General features: G+C 39.9%; 1 protein-coding gene across 4 annotated transcripts in view; it reads right to left on the bottom strand.

Moving 5' to 3' along the window:
* ITPR2 (inositol 1,4,5-trisphosphate receptor type 2) overlaps positions 1-20,047 on the bottom strand; it is a 272,614-nt gene that overhangs the window by 207,799 nt on the left and 44,768 nt on the right. For all 4 annotated transcript variants that reach the window (XM_052690593.1, XM_052690590.1, XM_052690591.1 and 1 more), the window contains exons 3-9: positions 18,441-18,556; positions 17,075-17,161; positions 16,198-16,356; positions 10,403-10,501; positions 9,870-9,953; positions 8,635-8,781; positions 8,069-8,164 (exon numbers count right to left, since the gene is read on the bottom strand). In XM_052690593.1, the coding sequence (XP_052546553.1) occupies positions 8,069-8,164; positions 8,635-8,781; positions 9,870-9,953; positions 10,403-10,501; positions 16,198-16,356; positions 17,075-17,161; positions 18,441-18,533 (765 nt within the window). In that variant the 5' untranslated portion in view covers positions 18,534-18,556. The remainder of the gene's footprint in view (positions 1-8,068; positions 8,165-8,634; positions 8,782-9,869; positions 9,954-10,402; positions 10,502-16,197; positions 16,357-17,074; positions 17,162-18,440; positions 18,557-20,047) is intronic.

The following is a 20,047-nucleotide window of genomic DNA, read 5'->3' as shown; positions in this document are numbered from 1 at the left end:
GAACTTCATCCTATTGGCCTCAGTCCAGTGATCCAGCCTGTATACATCTCTCTGAATGTCCTTCCTACCCCCAGGAAGATGGACATTTCCTCCCAACTTGGTGTCATCTGCAAAGTTATTGAGGGTGCGCTCGATCCCCCCATGCCTAGGTCATCAATAAAGATTTTAAACACAACAGGACCCAGTATCAACCCCTGGGAAACACCACTCATGACCATTCGCCAGCTGGATTTAACTCCATTCACCATCACTCTCTGGGCCCGAACCTCCAGCCAATTCTTTACCCAGCAAATAGTGTGCTTGTCCAAACCATGGGCTGCCAGTTTCCCCAGGAGAATGCTGTGGAAGACAGCGTCAAAGGCTTTGCTCAAGTCTAGGTAGACTATGTCAACAGGCTTTACCTTATCTACCAGCCAGGTCACTCAATCATAGAAGGGAGATCAGGTTGGTCAAGCAGGACTTGCCTTTCATGAAATAATAATGGCTGGGTCTGATCCCCTGGTTGCTCTACACACACCATGTGATTTCACTCAAGACAATCTGTTCCATAACCTTCCCTGGCTGATGGGCCTGTAGTTTCCCAGATCCTCCTTACAAACCCTCTTGCAGCTGAGAGCCATGTTGGCAAGACTCCAATCCTCCGAGACGTCTCTCATTGACCAGGAACACTGTCAGATGGTGGAAAGCAGTTTGGCAATCACCTCTGCCAGCTCCCTCAGCACCCTCGGGTGGATCCCATCTGGACCCATGGACTTGTGACAGTCCAAGTAGAGTAGCAGATCTCTAACTGTTTCCATCTGAACCATGGGGGCTTGTTTTGCTCCCCATCCCAGACTTACAGGTCAGGGAGTGGAGTATCCCAAGAATAATTGGTCTGACTTTTACAGACAGATGTAAAGAAGGCATTAAAAATTTCAGCCTTTTCCTTGTCCTCAGTGGTCACATTCTCTGATGCATCTAGTAAAAGATGGATTCTTTTTATTCCTCCTCTTAATGTTGATATACTTGTAAAGAAGTCTTTTTCTCTTTTACCCCAGTGGCCAGGTTGAGTTCAAGGCGTGCTTTTCCCTTTCTAGTTTTTCCCCTATGCATCCTAACAACTTCTTCGTGCTCTCCCCGAGTTGCCTGTCCCTTCTTCCACAGGAAGAAGATTCTCTTTTTCTTCTGGAGTCTCAGAAAAAGTTCCCTGTTCAACCAGGCTAGTCCTCAACCCCACCAGATCATCTTACAGCACAGGAGGACAGCCTACTCCTATGCCTTTTAGCCTTTCTTCTTGAGAAGTGTCCAGTTTTCCTGGACTCCTTTACTCTTCAGGACTGAATCCCAAGGGACCCGCACTACCATAGTCCTATATAGTTCAAAGTCCATCCATCAGAAGTCCAAGGTAGCAGTTTTGCTGGCCCCTCTTCTGAATTCACAAGAACTCTATTTTGTCGTCACTCTGCCCATGACCCCCAAATCTCCCACCAGTCCTTCCCTGTTTGTGACCAGCAGGTGTAGCAGGGCATCTCCCACAGTAGGATCTCTTACCAGTTGCATCAGGACGTTATCTTACGCACACTCTAGAAACCTCCTAGACTGCTTCTTGTGTGTTGTACTGTATTTCCAGTATATATCAGCGAAGTTGAAGCCCCCCATGAGAACAAGCACTGGAGATCATGCAACTTCTACCAGTTGCTTGTAGAATGCCTCATCCATCTCTTCATCCTGGTTAGGCAGTCTATAACAGATCCCCACCAGGATGTCAGTCTTGTTGGCCCTCCCCCTGATCCTTCCCCTGATGACTTGACTATCAGCAGGATATGTGCCAAAGACCTTGCCAGCACCATTATCCTATACAAGCGGTTACAAAACATATTCGCACACAAAAGTGGCTATTTCTGAGGCTTCAGTCCTACGGTGGTTAAAGAAGTCCTGGAAATGGCTGCACAATGGAAAATTGCGAGAGGAAGGCCAAACCTGTCACATCAGCTCTGAAAGACCCTTGACCTCTGAGCACATAGATGCTTACATTCAGCTGAATTTAAAGCCAAAGCTAGTCATAAGAACTTTCCTGAATGAGAGTTTTTGCATGAGCAACAGTCTGTTTTAGTAAATGAACTACAGTACAAGTCAGAAAAAGTATGCCTGGTTCTGCCACTACCTCTGAGCTTACTGCTTCAATCTATTACACTGGCCAGTTCAGCCTTTTCACTCCCTTGTCTAGAAGAGTTTCAGGGCATTTATTATCCTTTACAAAGAATTAGGTAAAACAGCTCAGTAGCAACACACTCCAAACACCAGTACTCTACGCAATTTCTTGAAAGGCACGGTAATTTGATCACTTGTTTGCAACAACAATTCTAAGAACAAAAGAAGGTAAATATTAAGGTTGCCATTTTATCTGCATTATCTTAATTCATTTAGTATAGTTAATTCAGTGTTAAAGACAATTACCTCTCCAAGTTCACTCCCTTATCTTGCCAGGGTACCTAATAGCTCCAATCTTAGCCTACTCAGCTAAATAAAACAGAATTATAACGAATTTTCCTTTCAAATTCTGGACTGTCAATGACTATGTACACGTTCACAATGTTCCACAGGAAATGTACTCTGGTTTATCTGCTGTCTACCAGAATATCTAAGATAAGCATGTGATTTGATGCTTGCACATATATCTCATGACTATTTAGCAGTACCCATCTAACCAGAGAAGTTGAACATGAAATGATATTTACCCTGCATTGTGTTGTGTGCATACATGTACACATGGGCACACACATTTCTGTTTAGCATCTTCATACAGCAACAGTAACTAGTGTTACCAGTTACGCTATAGCTTATCCAGTTCAGAAATCACAGAACTGGGAGCTGTTATGCACATGGAGAACAACATTAAAGGTGCATATTCTGAATACAATCAGCAAGTTGACACTCAGTTCAAAGAGGCTTTGAAAAGTCCAGAATATTGAATAGGATAGGTGACATGATGAGAATGGCACAGCTATGTGGTCTCAATCCACAGCACTTGAGAGGCTGTTCAAGCAAATAGCAGCTCTTTCACACATACACAGGGACAGATGTGGGTGTATTCTGCACATGGTACATGCGCTAAAGAGACTTTAAAAATGCTGGAAAAAGTCTTTGTTATTTTGAAACATCCCATTTTCACCTACAAGTATGGATTCTCTATAAAAATACAAAACTTTAAAATAAGTTGGGACATTTTGCTGCAGTCAAGGCTGAAAAAAAGAATCTTTTGCAGAACTTTTTTTGGGAGACTGCTGACTTTGTGAAGATGAAAATAAAACTCAGCAGCCTGGATCTTAGCTGGTAGCTTAGTGTCTAAATCTCTTGCTACAGATCTGTCTCAATACTCAACAAAATCAAGTGCTTTTGACATTAAAAGCAGAACTCCCACTGTCTCCAAAGAACAAGTAGAGGAGAATTTCTCAGCTGAATACTTGGTTCCACCTTTTACTGATTTCAGCGTTTTTGGAATGACTGATCCAGTGGCTTCAGATTTCCAAATGTCTGACCTGGAAGAGAACTACCACCAGATTCCAGTTGTCCCAATCTTACCACAAAACATGAAACAGTTTCTTCAGCATAGTCGTCTCGTGTCTTAAGTAACGGGCTCAGAGCATACCTGCATGTCATGTCTCAGAGCATACCCACAGGGAATGACAGGGCAGCAATGGGCAATTAGCAAATGCCTACCACTGAGTCTCCTTTTTAGCAAGAGTCCTTCAGGATGACTCAGCTTCAGTCAGAGTAGTGTGATCTATGGTATTAATAGGTCTTATGAAACTTCAAAGCATACTGATGAAAATCGGCTTAAGTAATATCATGTGAAAAGGGGATGAAAGCAAAGAATACAACTGAAACTGAATCAGAATTCGGGTATCAGAGAACCCTTCGTTTTTCAAAGGTACCTAAAGCTGGGTCACTGTGATTCTTCATAACCTGTAATGTAGGACTTACACATCCCTATTTCTTTCAAGTTTATAAGAATCAGATATGCTCACGTGCATGTTTTGTTCACTGAATAACAGTACTGCCTCAATTTTATTTTTTTAAACTACTTACTGTAGCACTGACACATTCTGTAAGTTTATCAATTGAAAAATTCTGAATTGTTTGCAGTAAGTGGCGCGAACCCCCAGATCACCTGCTGGACTTAATAAGCTGCAGTGACATCCTTCTGCTACGTAGGTCAGACCCACTTAGCCACAAATAAGGCTGATCCAGTTGGCATGAGACACCTGAGAGAAGAGAAGGCACAGCACTACTACATCATAGAAACCTAACTGCAGAGGAGAAAAAGGGAATATTCTGGTGAAGGACACTTTTGCTCATCGTGTGAGATTTCACCTATTCAAAATTCCCCTGCAAAATTCTCAGTGCTAAACATCACCTTAATTTACATAAAAATGAAGTAAGGAAATTATGGTTGTAAAAAATGATAAATCCTGATTTACAATTGCTCAGACTGTAACATAAATTGTATCATTAGCCAACTACAAAATACTTAAAAGTTTCATGAATTTCATTTACTTATTTGTACTTATTCCACTCCAGATACCTTAATCATGGCAGTTTAATCAAAATCAAGTCACAGCAACGTATTGACAATTCACACTATGAGTAATCTTCCTGTGCTGCAATAGTAAAGATAAGAGTTTGCTAAGCTTTGCCCCACTGATTTGAAGTTAACTTATAAACATTTGGTTTCTGCTTCCCTGTTCATAATTCTTTGACATGGATGTCTGGCTGCTGTGTTGAGCTTGATACATGAACTGTGTAAAATACAGTTCCCAGGTTTTTATTACAGCATTACCTTTAATATCTCCACTAGTGGGTATTTCACACTTCATAGATACAGTAGCTAATGCGCCTCTCCAATCATAGCATATCATTTCTGTTCAGCCCAAGTGCTTTTCCAGATCTCACTCTCAACATTACAAGTCGTCTTGATGGGGATTTCCCTTCCAAAGGTAGAAGGGTCACAAGCTCAGGTTCTGCATTCAGTGAAGTGTGACTCCTCTTCACCTGGAGATTTTTCTCCTGAAAAATCTCTGAGCTGGTGAAGTACAGGATAAGGAAGCTCATCTGTCACTCAGCAAGCTTCAGTGCTGAGAGGGCACAGTGGAGAAAAAAGCTGATTCCATCAGTCTAGCTAGTCTGAATAAAGCCTTTCTAGCAGAAGTATCTGTTCCTCTCTAAAAAAAAAAATGGAACTGAGCGTACTGGTTGCCATTTGAAAATTAGTCAGTATTAAATACACAATAAAGCGAGCTGGCTTCAGACAAGCCAGAAATGTTGCTGCAGCGTGGAGGCAGCAGTGCAGAGAATATTAGTAAAGGAATGCTGGCCCACTGCCTTTAAAGAGATGATGCTCCTCACTCATTCACACAGAGATTTCACCATTATCAGATTTTTAAATTGCACTTTGAGTTACTACCCTAGCCAATGAAAAGATCCAAATTACATTCAGTCTTGCATGAAAAATAATGCAATTGCTTATGTTTTGATACTGATTTTGAAATAATTTGAAATACTTAAAAGTATGAATGTGGTTGTTTGCTCTTACTCTGAAATCAGACAAAAGTAAAAAGTGAAATCAGGACAGTGAGAATATAGAAGACTTGTCTACACACAGAAGTTGCACTGGTGCAAATCTAACTCAGTCCAGCTAGGGAAAGACTTCTTTCAGGGGTTCTCAGTGATTACAACTGGCTCTTGCAAATTTTCACACTTGTGCTTGCAAGATTAAGTCAAAAAGGCAATCCTACACAAACTTAACTAAATCAGTGATATAACTAGACACACAGATATCTATATATCTAGATATAACTAGAACACAGATATAACTAGATATAACTAGATGTAACTATTGATAGTTGATATAACTAGATGTAACTAGAACACAGATCAGATCTAATATGGATTAGATATAATTTTAAAAGTTCACAACTTCTTGCAACCAGGGAAGAATCCAAGGCTCTCCTATTTCATAAAGTTTGTACCATTTCCTCTCCCCCAGCTTGTCAAGAGACCCATACTATTTTTAAGGACAATTATGTGTCCTAAAAGATATCAAGCTGCTCTTTTGTGAAGTCACAGCACTATTTTGCCTTTACATTATACACCAAATAATAATCAGACAAAATGTAAGATTTTCTTTTTCTTCTTCCTGGACTTCCTATTCCACCCCAAAGGGGTAAATATTTCTTCTAACCTATTTTTATTCCAATTTTTAGTCAAAAGACAACTGTGCAACCTCAGAAACCTGCTATAATCACAACGCACAAGCATGACATCAGAAGCCATTACACCAACACATGACAAGTTTCTAGAGAATATAAAGACACTTTGGGCCATGAAGAGATCGACACATCAGTATTATAGAAACATTTTCTAAAGCCTGCAAGAAGAAAATGAATGACAATTGCAGAATTAGAGCAGTCTCATGCATCTATTCTAATGTCTGCACATAAACTTCTCCGATCAAGCTCAATTGTTACATTCATTCCATTTCAGTATAAAAAGTTTTATCACTATATGTCTGAGCCAGAAAAGAACACTTGACTAATCACAGCACAAGAATCAGTGATAAACAAGAGCAGAAAGGTAAGCAAATCCAAGGATTTAAAATACAAATATGGCAGACTTGTAACATTACTGTTACATATCTACAGAGAGAAAACCCTGGAGGGAAGGGGGGCCAAATAAAGCTAGTCAGTATTTAAGGACCATTTCCTCCAAGTCCAGAAGCAGTGTATCCTGAGAAAAAGGCAGGCAAGAATGCCAGGAGGCCTCCATGGATCAACAATTAGCTCTTAAACTTGGTTTAGCTCAAAAATAAATGCTATAGGGAGTGGAAGCAGGAACCTGGGAGGATTAAAAACAAGTTGTCTGAGCAGCCAAGGGATCAGGTTATGAAAGGTACAACCCAGACAGAATTAAATCTACCCAGGACATCAATGGGAACAAGAAGAAATCCTACAGGTATATCAGTGATCTAAAGAAGGTCAGGAAAGATGTGGGCACTCTCTGGAAGGAAACTGAAGATCTGGTCACAAGGGATGAGGAGAAAGCTGAAGTGCTCAATGACTTTTTTGCCTTAGTCTTCACCAGCAACGGCTCTAGCCACAATGCCCACGTTGCAGAAAGTGATGGTGAGAACTTGGAGAAGGTAGATCTGCCTGCTGTAGGTGAAGATCATGTTCAAGATGTTCTAAAGAAACTGAAGGTACACAAATCTATGGGACCCCACAAGATGCATCCATGGGTTATGAGGGAACCGGTGGATGAAGTTGCCAAGTTGCTATCCATCATATTTGAAAAGTCATGGCAGTCTGGTGAAGTTCCCACTGATTGAAAAACGGGGAAACATAACCCCAATTTTCAAAAAGGGAAAATAAGATTCAGGGATCTACAGGCCAGGCATCTCTGTGCCTGGGAAGATCATGGAGCAGATCCTCCTGAAGGGTTTACTAAGGCACACGGAAAATAAAGATGAGCTGATTGGTGGTAACCAACATGGCTTCACTAAGGGAAAGCCTGACAAACATGGTGGCCTTTTATGATGAAGCTACAGCAGTCAGTGGATAAAGGAAGAGCAACTAATGTAATCTGCCTGGACTTGTGCAAAGCATTTGACACTGCCCTGCATGACATCCTGATCACCAAATTAGAGAAAAATGGATTTGATAGAAGGACCGCTCACTGGATAACGAATTGGCTGGATGGTTGCTCTCACAGAATTGTGGTCAACTCCAACCCATGCATTCTATGATACTATGTTTTCCTTGGCACCACAATGACTAACTAGCAGATTCAAAATTCAACAGCACAGTGAAAATTAAGGTCACATGTTTTCTTGAACTCATCTACCAATGTACTGTAGCTCAGAAAATTTACAGCCATACAGTGCGACACAGCAGCGTACATTCTGTTTTCCCCATCCAGGCCTGGTGTAGGATCTTCTCACAGACCTACCTACCTACAGTGGTTCTGAATTAGCAGGACACATTTTATAATTGGTTAGGCAGAACACAAGCTCACGTTTAATTGACATTCTTACCTCTGCAGCTAAGTAGTTTCCAGTTGCCAAGTGCTTAAATCTAAACAAACTGTTCCACTGTCCTGCCCCTCCCCGGCAAGGATCATGATGGACAACCTGTAAGAAATACACATTTTTAATAGTGCTTTTCAAAATCATACTTAGATCACTGACAATTCTTACAATGCATTCCAAATAAAAGCATGTAAACTACACCATTACCAACAGTTTAACACACAGATATGTTCTGTGTTCACACTAAGTCTACATTACATAATCACTAGTTACATATTTTTTTTTCCACCAGGTGACAGAAAATATGCCTCATATTACTTTCCAAGTAAGGAGCACTTTGTGTTAAAAGCACAAACTTGGTTCAACATCTAAGGACTTTCGGACACGGGAGTTACATTATTATAATGGCATTGAACATCACTGTTCATCCTACACAAACTCCTTCATAAAATAATAACAGTTATGAGGAAGTATATGAGGATATCAAGAGGCAATGAATGATTCAAACTGTGGTATTTTTACTGCACCCTGGCCTTCAGGTACTAAAACATATATGAAAAGGGAAAAAATACCTCTATCTCCCACAGTGCCTTAGAACTTGTTGCAGAGGTGGCTGACTGACGCAGTGTAGTACGAAGGAAAATATGCTGTTTCTTCTCATACTCGTCACAGGTCAGAAACTTCTCTTGCTCTGCATGAAACAACCTAACAACATCTCCCTAAAGTAAAACGGAAGAGAAACATTATTTAGTGGAAGGCAAAGTTGCTAGACTCAGTATGCGTTCTAGCTTCTAGTAATGTCATCACAGATGATGCAAAGAAAATATTTATTAGCTGCCAGGTGCTGGAGCAGGTACTAAGTTCAGAATACACAATCTTTGTAATGCATCTGGAAATTGTGTATAAAATGCAATAATTCCCTCCTGCATGACATCCATCTCCTTTTGTGAAAATAAAATTTCATTCAGAGCACTGCAATGAATAGTTAATCCAAAGGTGACTTTCTATGTGAGTCATTCCCTAACTCCAGTCTTTCCTTAGGCTTTCCTGCCACAACTCTGTCTCTCACTTCTGAACCTTCATTTCTTGGTCCCATACATCCAGGTTCTCTCAAATCCACCTGACTCCACAGTCTCAACTTCTCAATAAATACAACAGGAACTTCTTGCTTTGCCTTGTCCCTCACCTCAATCCTCCTTTCCAATACAGGAAATGTATTTACAAGTACTCCTCAATCTCTTTTGCTACCTATAAAACTACTGTTATTTTTCTGTTCTCTGATATAATAGTCTTATCCCTTCTTCTCTGCAACCAAAACCAATGTCCCTTCTGTATTTCTTCCATCATTTTTGCTTCTTTCTGTCTCTCACCAATGCTTGATACCTCAGCTGTCTCATAACAACTACTGTTATCTTCCATGCTTTGCTCCCTTCCCTGGCTTGTTAGAACTCGGTACCTTAGCCTAAACTGAAACATCACAGCAATTTTGTATAAAGCACTCTCCATTCTAGGCTTCAATTTTTCTCCAGGATCCTCGGTCTTCTGTGGTAGAGGGAAGAGGCTGGAAACTAGTGCAATCCAGACAATTTCACTTAGTGAAATAACAACACCAAAAAAATTACCCTAGCTGGTGTAGGGCAGCAGGGAGGGACCCCTGATGAGTCCATAAAGTCCTGTTTTTTTTCTTTTTTTCCACCATTTAATATTTCTCTACAATCAAATAAGGCACAAGTATTCAAATTTAAAATACATATGTATATACATATATATATATATACATATATATATATACACATATCATACTTACTCCTTTCAGTACATCATCTCGATAACTACTGAATTTCATGAACAAAGTTATCTTCCAGCTTGTGTTACAGTTGACAGCATTTACCTTGGGGGGAAAAAAAACATAATGGGAGTCTTAAAGGTTGCTTGTTTTTTTTTCTTAATCTATAAAAACACATCACATTTAGGGTAGCAGATGAGTTCCAGGTATGTGAGTAATATGCATCCTGATGTGATTTAGAGTTCAGAATGACGGTGATGTTGGTAAGTCTCAGTGGGTATTCTGTCTGCTTACAACGAAAGACCAAAATAGCTTATGAAAGAGGACTTATTCTTACATCATTGAGGGTTTCAGTAAATTCATGCAAGGTTCATGAAGCTTTCAGTGCCAGGAAGAATTGTGCCAAGAATAAACACATTTCATCTTGGTTTTCTGAGGCCAAGCTGGAACCAGTGTTTAATACTGGTATCTAGCTTATGGCACTATGGTTATCAGTAAAGAACACAATATAATACATCTCAGACTGACAATTACCTCTCCTCTGTTGAGCTCACCTCTTTACAGCCAGGGTTATCTAGAAGTTCAATGTTGCTAGCATGCAGTGGCTGCCCTGCGTTGACTGGCATCAATACAACTTTATCTCCAACAACAACCTGGAAGTCATAAAGAAAATGTAATTTAGACCTATGTAATTACCCAATAAAATGAAGTAATGTTATATTTTTCAAAAATGACTCAAATGCATGCTCTAGAAATAGCACTTGGTGAATTTACTTGCACGCAATTCACACACCAATAGAATATTTTTTTGGCCAGTTCTGTTCTCATGTGCCTCTGCAATTGCTCGGGTTCAAGACATGACACTACCGAGTCCTCACACTCTCAGTAAGCATGTCACTCAGTTTAGCAGAAACTCAAGTCCATGAAGTAAGAGATGAACCTATGAATTTCAGGAGCAGATCAGAAAATCTACAATTTACATTAAGTACTCTCTATTCCATATTTACTGCCAGTCACAAGGCAGAGAAAGCTTAGAAAATAATCTGTAATCAGTCAGCAGAATTTTTCCCTCTGTTGCTGTAAGACAGCCTATTCCATCGATGTCTTTCATTACAGAGAAGCCTTAAAAATTTGTATGTGACAAGACTTTTTAGCCTAGTGACTCCTCACTCTGTATGCCATCTTCTGGCAAACAGGCTCACGAGTTCTCTTGTTCAGACTGTATGACTGCAACCTGGGAAGGAACATAAACAACTGGAAATTCAAGAGAGGTGAATTCACTCCATCCCCTTTACTGTTACTCCCTAAATGACATTTGATGCTCAGCACAGGCACTGGTACAACAGCTAAGCGATCTTCTCTCTACAAGACAAATTCCTAGATGACTCTCTGCAAGCAAAGTCCCATGCCCTTGGAATTCTTTAATTATATAGACAGGGAGCAACAATATATGAAATTGGCTCTGACCTAAGAAGTGCTTGAAACGTGCACATGGAGAATTCAGTTCATACCTGAGAAGGGCAAAAAATCAATACACAGAGATTGGCACTGGTGTTCTGGTTTGTTATGTTGTTCCCAGCAATTTTAAGCACACACACACAAAGACAAGAAGTGGCTAAAAGTGATTTTGATATATGAAAAGCTGTAAAAGCCATGCTTTTTAGGAATACAAACAAAAATATGCTCTCCATTGATCAGCACATTTCCTACAAGAAGCCTGATTCAGCCCTATATAACTTCAGTGCAGATGAATTTGGCCCACTTATTGCAGGGGTGAAAAAGAAGGTTGGTTGTTTTTTATCAACACAGCTAAAATGAAGAGTAGCAAAAGACAGTGCCATCATGCTCAGACTACAGGTAACAATCCTGTTTGACCCAAGTAATGAGAAAAAGTCCACTGACAGAACCAAATAATGGTGACAAGGTGCCTTTACAGTACCTTACTTATGCAATACATTTCTGCATGCCATGCTTCACACAGTCATTACTTACAGACCATTTTAAGAAGTTAAGACCAGACAATTCATTAATCAAAAAACCATCAGGCTTGCAACCTGCAAAGTGGAATCAGGACTTCAAAATTATTGAAAGCACACCTGGACTATAACAACAGTAAGAGAAAACATCATTGAGCATCCCATTAAGAAAAAAGAAAATTAAAAAGGCATCAGGAGGAAGGTATCTTAGAATGCATTCTGTGATTTTTATGGAGGCAACCAGAGGAAAAAAGAAGTACACAGCTACTCTGCTATAGACACAACCTGAGAAGGAACAATTACATGGGGTCATGGTTTCCATCTCAGTCTTCTACCCTGCTCCAGGTCTATATCAATAATTGCCCTTGGTGCTGGCCAGCAACATCAGCTGTCACAGAGGCAATGAGATAGCCTATGTTCTTCTACTCCCTTTTTCTCCTTGCTTCCAGCCTCCAGAAAAGGCTGGGAAGGAAGGTACAGAGGTAATTTAACAGTGCTTGCTCCCTATACATTCTCCACCAATGATACATAAAAAAAGAGCAAAGAGAGAATCCTGTTTTCGTACATACAGTGGCTTTTGGCAAGCTGCAATTCTGCTCTTTTGAATTCCTCCTACTCCCTGTCCATGCCCACATCTCCCACCTAAGTTCACTTCTGGCTCCAAATAACACTCCTGCACACCCAAAGCAATGGAAGCAGTACATGTTCATGTGTACACATGCCCATAGGCCTATAATTCCATCTGCAGAATCGTTCAATACAGAGATTACAGAAGAAAAAGCAATGCATTCCCAAGTTTGTCCTCTGCAAACTTAGAATTAACAGCAGTCTTCTTTTCCCTAGGTACGTATGAGCACAGCCAGCCACAGTGTGCTGCAAATCAGTTGTCAGCAAGTGGTTTGACAGATCACAGAAACTCTTTCCTCAAACATACAAATGAAATCCTTAAATCTGCAAATGACACATAGCTTTTGAGGATCTAATTCCCAGTTCCTTTGACAAAATTCTTATTCTTTCTGGCCTAGATAATAAGCTTCCAGAGAATGATGAAATTCATACCGAAGCCAATGAGAATTCAGCTTTTGAATGTAAACTAAACCTATAAGGTCCTTGAGTCTCGGATGCAGCAGAATTCTAAATTTATATAACCCTGTTTGTCTGTGACTAGGGAAGAGCCACAATCAAAATCCACCACATAGTCTTGTAAGTGGGGGATCAGTGTTGAAATCTCCTAGAGCAATTATTTGATTGCATATAAACTCAATAAGTCCACCTAACAGCTACAACTACAACTGCAACCAAGAATTAAGAGAAAATACTGTAGTACAGGTATGCTGTATCAGAAAGACTGCCTGTCACAGTAAGCTATATAAGCTGCGAATAACTCCAAAGATACTGCAACAGAGATTTCAATTTGGACTAATTGTCCAAATAGCTTACCAGGCACACTGAAGGCTCCGCAGCTCCGCTTTCATCAAATTTGTGTTATAAGCCCATATGCCTGCCAATCATATTCTTATACTTCAAAGACAGCGAGGATGTGGCTCTGGGCAGCCTGGTCTAGTGATTGGTGACCCTGCCCATGGCAGGGGGTTGAAACTAGATGATCATTACAGTCCTTTCCAACACAGGACATTTTATGATTCTGTGGGTCTATGATTTTGTAGAACTTTCGGGGTTTGGAAAGATGATCTTTAACATTTCTTCCAACCTACGCCATTCTAACTTTCCCATAGTGGGTGGCCATTCCTCAAGTTCAAAACCACTGTCCTCAGCATCCAGCATCATCAAGTTTTTAAGCAACTAAAAATGGCAGACAACTAAAAATGCAATCCATGCAGAGCTAATCCTGCTATCAGTGCTAATCTTGTTTTTCAGTATAACTGGAGCCAGCCCTGGCCTTTATCAGTCAAATCTGTTATGGAAGGAGATGCAAAAAATATTGCCGAGTTATGCCAATTACTGTAAAATTTTGGCAATATTTTTTCATTACTTACATAACGAACCAATTGCTTCAGAAGCTACACTAAACCCTCTTCAGAAAAATTAGTTTTAAAATACTTCACAACACTAAATAACCACAATGACTTATCAGAAAACTTACACACATGACTTCCTATATCATAACTTCCCCCCTAAAAATGACCTTCTTTTCTTTTAGGGTATATTTGGACCTCCTTTGCGTGCGTTATCTCACACAGTAGCAGTCACTCAAGCAGTAAGTCAACATTTGCTTATACCATTTTAGAAACAGATTTTGTACAGACCTTCTGAAGTATGTTTTCTTAGGGAATTTCCTTTTTATAGCACAGAAGCTGAAAATGGAGAAAAACACACACACACACACAAAACAAAACAAAGCGAAAGAGGTTTCTAAACAGAATAAGGACCTGATACATCAACCGAATTTCATGCACTAAGAGGTCAGAAGGAGAAAACTATAAAACAAATAATCTACATATTTTAAAAGATAACTCAGTGGAGGGATAAAGTGGCCCCAGCTTATGTGGATCAGGTGCTCTGTGAGCAACTGAGAGCGAAGGAGTTGCTGGAAGGGTGGAGCCTCTCTCGCCTTGTGGCGAGCAAATAAGGGTTTTCCACATCACTTACTATTCCTGTTCCTCCTAATAGCAGCTGCTTAGTTTTTGTGTCTGATGAAAAGGTAGAAACAGACCATTTTTAAGAAAGCTACCAAAGGACTGCTTTTTAGCACTGGAATTTTGCAAAAAAAAATTATCAACATCTATTCATGCCTAGAAGGAGGAAAAGCCTGGGTCTCAGGACTTCCCTCTGTAAAATACAATGGAGAGCTCACCACTCAGAAAGAGAACAACTCCTAGTGACAGAAAATGAGCAGCAGTCAGGTCCAAAAAAGACCATTAATGTATTAGAAAACCTGACAATTTCCCACACTACATTTTTAGTATAGACCCTGACAAATACCCACAGGAAACAGCAAGAAGGAGACCTGTAGAGATCCACCTGTGTAATGTACTGCTACAGTAATCACTGTAGTGATATACTCAGTTTTCAGAAAAGCAAAATTGCTTCCAATCTTCACATTTCTCATGTGCCCACAACTGTGTCAAATCACATCAAGAACTCTACAACAATCAGGATGACTTTAAAGGCTTAAGAGCATTCTATTGTAAGTGTAACAGCTCACACCTGCTTTGCAGATCATGCTTTGGGTACCCTGGGTCTTCACTTTGGAAAACATCTCACATATTTACTTCCCAGACATGAGAAATTAAGATTAATAAATTAATGCTGAACTAATGTTATTCTAAGAAATTAAGCCAGGAAGGCAACAATAAGTCTCTTCTTTTCTTTTTTAGAAGGAAAGGAATATCAACTTAAGGTTTGATCCACAATACTTCTTTTGCCAAGCTGAAAAACCATGAAGATATGCCCTAGAGGATTACTCATGCTTGCTCCTTTTCTCTTGAATGTATAACAAAGAAAGACTATGACTTCATTGGTTTCTGATCATGAGTTGGGAATACAATCCTTCCCCTCCCCACAACAGGAACTGCTGCCAAAGGGAACTGCAAACAACCACTCTCATCCAGGATAGCATCCAGGATAAATTCCTGGATAACTACAAAGTTAATGAGAGAAAATACACAAGAAAAGAAGCACTCCTGTCTGTGAAAAAAGCCTGTAAAAGCTCTTTCACAAGGGAGAGCTGGCAAACATTTCCAGCCAGGTCCATAAAATAGAACCAAACAAGTCTATTATGCAGCCTTCTCAGAGGTGGATCTGAATTTTCCACAGTGGACACTTAGGCCACAGTTGACTGAATGAAGAACAGAGTTCTGACCTCCTGGTATGGATCTCAGGTCTACAGCAAAGAATTCTCCTATGCATTCTTTCTCTTACTAATATGCAGTATCTCACTAATATTTACCCAGAAAATACCCATCAGACCATCAAACCCAATACCAGTCACAGAAGCCACTCTTGTGTTGGGAGGGGATATACATTTAAAGGCACATGCGTATTTTCAAGAGACATCCTCTGCTGACTTTTTCACAGAATTTTGTCCAGAATTTGAGTTTAAATAGACTCTAAGGGCTCTTAGGGAAAAAAAAAAAAAAAAAAAAAAAAAGAAAGAAAAAAAAACACTTTTCTTCTACCATAAATCAGCATATAATAGATTGTCTATGCAAAATGTCCCAGTGCAGCAAAATTAGGGTCCCCAAATGCACCCTAAGCAGAGGCTTGGATGAATGCGGCAACATTTCAGGTTCCTGACCATATAATTTGATGCTTTTTATTTTTCTTTTTTTTATTTGCCCGTAGCAAAGAAATCATGTATCTTTTGGGAATATTCTGCCTTCTCCTCTTACACATTCAGTATTTCCACGTACATTGTCACCTTCACTCCTTAGTTTCCAGAATGGCTGTATATAAAACCAGGATCCCTCATTCCCTGCAGCATCCAAAGACACTCGCATAGCATTCTTCTCTAGCAGAGCTGGTAATCGCTTATTGACTGTGAGGTACTTGTTACTTTTTATGTGCAGTAGCTGTAAACAAATAACAAGTACAAAAATTAGCATAGATTTTGCATTTTCTTGCTCAAAGAGCAGGCACAGGATTTCACACTGCAATGATTTTTCATAACATACAGAAGCAAAGTCAAAATAAAACTATAAGAGAGTTACCATAGTAAGTATACTGCAGGTTAGGAAAACAAACACTATATATCAAATTGAGATAATTACATCCATCATCATCATTTTCACAGCATGTACTACACAGGCAGGGCAAGGGTCAATAATAGTATTATCTTCAGGTACTTCATCCATTCCAGGGAAGTTGTACTGCACTTAGGAACATAACTTCTGTCTCATGAATACGTCATAAAGTACAAATGACTTCAGTGATTTAAACAGAACTGCAAAGCACCTCTAAAGTATGATTTTGAAATGAATCATATATCATATCATATATATATATATCATATAATATATCATATCATATATAATACATCATATATGTATTGACATTCAGATTCCAGACTGCAACAACAAAAAATGGTACATTATTTAAACACAGATGTAAAGTACTTCTGGTAGTTTTCAAACAAGACAGAAAAGCACGTTATTGTAAACTTTACCAAGTTCCATTTACCTGACCATTGATAACCCATATTACAGTGCTTAGCTTCATTTTCACCATGACCTTGAAATGAAACAACTCTTTCAGCTCTGAGAAAAGGCGGATGTATTTGAATAGGTTTACCTGTATGACATTGCTGTATTTCACAATTTCACCCAACAGCTTTCTGTTCTCGCTTTCATTCTGCTTTTGCTCCAGTTCTGCTGCATGCTGCAAAAGAATGATTATTTCTTTAAATTTTTGAATTTAATATCTGGATTCAGCTTCCAGAACAGATATTGCAAAAAAGAATTGGTGGCACATTAAAATTGCTTCCATTTCTGCACTGTAAAAATTAGCATCTGTTTATTCCTGAGTATGATTTTCTGAACAATAATCAACTGAAATAATTCAGATTTTTATTACCTAGACTAGAAACTCATTCACAATTCATGGATCACACCTGAAATTAATGCTAACACAGCCTAGCACACTATTTCAAAATTTTTGAAACAAGGAAGATAACTCCATGTGCTTTATTTCATCCCAGAGGAGAAAATAGCAGGGCCTATGGCTATCTCCTCCTGGTCACCATTCTTTTTGCTCATCTCTTAATTACATACAAATATCCTGACTTTATGTACAATAAAATAACACTAATTGGTCACATACTGCAAGACTAAGGGTGAAACACAGCCACAGAACACATTCCAGCTTCTTGCTCTAATTGCTACATAACAAGCTCTAGGCACATATCTTGTGCCCTCACTGCTGTTTTAACAGGAAGCACTGGCAGCCTTTCTACTGGACATTAAACTGTAGCCACCGTGTTTGACAACACTGTGTTTCACTTAGTCTTATGTGTCCAATTAAAACATCAGGCCAGCAACATTCAATCTGTCCAAATTGCAACTCTGAGGAATTTCCAGATTAAAGCATGCAAAGCACCTCTTTGTCCATCTCTCTGCACAGCTCCTGGAAAGGAGTTCCAAAATAATCACACATGTTAAATCAAGGTTCACCCTTGATTCTATTAACTTTGTATTTGTACTTTATAAGCAAGTACTGCTTTCAGAAGTTTGATAGCAGAAAGACATAACCCCCAGCTCAATTCAACCACAGCCTAAAGCAAGATGAAAAATGAGGTGAGGGCAATAAATGCCAGTCAGGAAATAGAAGACCTAAGAAATTAGCATATAAGGTTGAGTCAAATTGCCCAGAGAGCTTGTGTATGCTCCCTATCTGGAAGTGTTCAAGGCCAAGCTGGATAGAGCTTTGAGCAAACTGGTCTAGAGGAAGGTATCTCTGGGGGTTGGAACTAAATGATCTTAAAGGTCCTTTCCAACCCAAACCATGCTATAAAACTATGATTCCAAGGTTGCTGCAGTGGCATAATACCATAATACCTATCATGATGGTTCACAAGGGATTTGTTATTGTTCTTTTTCATTCCATTGTTACACTACAGCCTGCAGATTGAGATAAGATTGCAAATACAGATGCCTCTTACTTGAAGTTTCTTCAGCAGTGCTGCTTCTGTATGGTTTCCTTGTTTGGCTTGTTTGGCTTTCCAGTACTGTTTCTGGGCTGAATATCGGTTCATAGGACACACCTTGAAAAGGCAGTCTGTAGAAGAATGAAAGAAGTACTCACAAGTTATGTTGAACGACATTTCCTTCATTTGTAAGTGCACTTTGGATAATTTTCTTTTACAGAAATGGCCTGGATATGACAATGTTCAAGCACAGGCCAAGAACAGTTTGATGGTAATGTTACCATAAACAGGGTGGCAGAATCTCTGAGGTCAACGACTCCTATTCTGAGAAATCTCTCTGTAACTTCTGTATGGCTGGGATCTTGCCATGTGCTGGACACCCTCCTGCTTTGTTAGTACTCTTTGCTGCAGCACAACTTTACAGATTTACTGTCTGAAGGCATGTGGCTTTTGAAACCTTGAGAAGGCTGTCTCGCTTCCTGTATGTCATACATCTTGCTATTCTGCTCCTTCTGGCATAGCTAACACAATGGATTACACTGACATCCAGCCACAAGCTATCACATAGACTAACACAGCATACAGTTCTGCACGTGCCTTCTCTAAGACTCATTTTAAAAAAACTAGTAGCAAAAACAGTGTCACAGAAAGTAAGCTCCATCTTCATCTCCCCAGCAGGCAGCTTACCACAGCTGAGCATTGGCAACTCCTGGCTGCCTCACAGGAGCAGTGTCCCTTGCAAGGCTTTGACTGCTCTTCAAAGAACAACCTTGTTGCAGCCCTGCATATGAGATAGATGTTTTCACTGCCAGTGCAGAGCATGGGCCTGCAGATCCTCTTCTGCCAGCCTGATCCCTGGATGCCTCTGCCATGTGGGCTGCCACCATGCTCCTCTACACTCACTGCAGGCCCTTTTTGCTTCATTTCCTATCACAATTTTCATATTCAATGACAAAATAAGTAAGATGGCTGAAGAACACATTCCCATACTAGAACCCAGTACAATGCAATAATAAGAGTGCACTGTCATAAACAATAATGCAGTCCCACAGCTTGTGAGGTCCTAACACAGCCTACTGTCTTCAGTGATGCTCTCCATCACACTACCAAAAAAACCAGAATGTATATAATTTAAAAAAAAACACAGACAGATGGAGGTGGCACGGGGACCCCATGGATGCTGGCACAGGTCCTTGATCCTAGCCTAGCTGTTGCCATGATGGGCCCATCTCTCCTCCTAGGCATGGCCAACACTTACATGCCCTGCAACTCCATCTGAGCTCATGAGAACTGGGGCTGGGGCAGCATGGGCAGAAGTAATTGCTGTCCCTGCGTACTCTGCTACTGAAGAGAGTGGGCAAAAAAAGAGCCAAGGGGTGCTTCTTAAAGTGTCTATTCAATTGTTAATTGACAACAAGCTGTATTTCATGAAATTTGCTAACTCGAGACTTTCAGGATCCTGGGGTCCATGACAGCCCTACAGTTTGGAAACAGAGGCTTGAGAAGCTCCAGCTGAAATTATTTATCCAAATCTGATTTCTTTTAAAGTGATAAAAGATACTAGCCTTGCATGGTCCTGATCAGCTTCTGCTCTAAAAGCTAGACCTGAAATACATTATCCT

Source organism: Tympanuchus pallidicinctus, unplaced genomic scaffold (assembly GCF_026119805.1).
Source record: "Tympanuchus pallidicinctus isolate F22 unplaced genomic scaffold, pur_lepc_1.0 scaffold27, whole genome shotgun sequence".
Taxonomy (NCBI): Eukaryota; Metazoa; Chordata; class Aves; order Galliformes; family Phasianidae; genus Tympanuchus; species Tympanuchus pallidicinctus.
The sequence above is the reverse complement of the archived record's forward strand: the minus strand, read 5'-3'. Positions and strand labels throughout refer to the sequence as shown.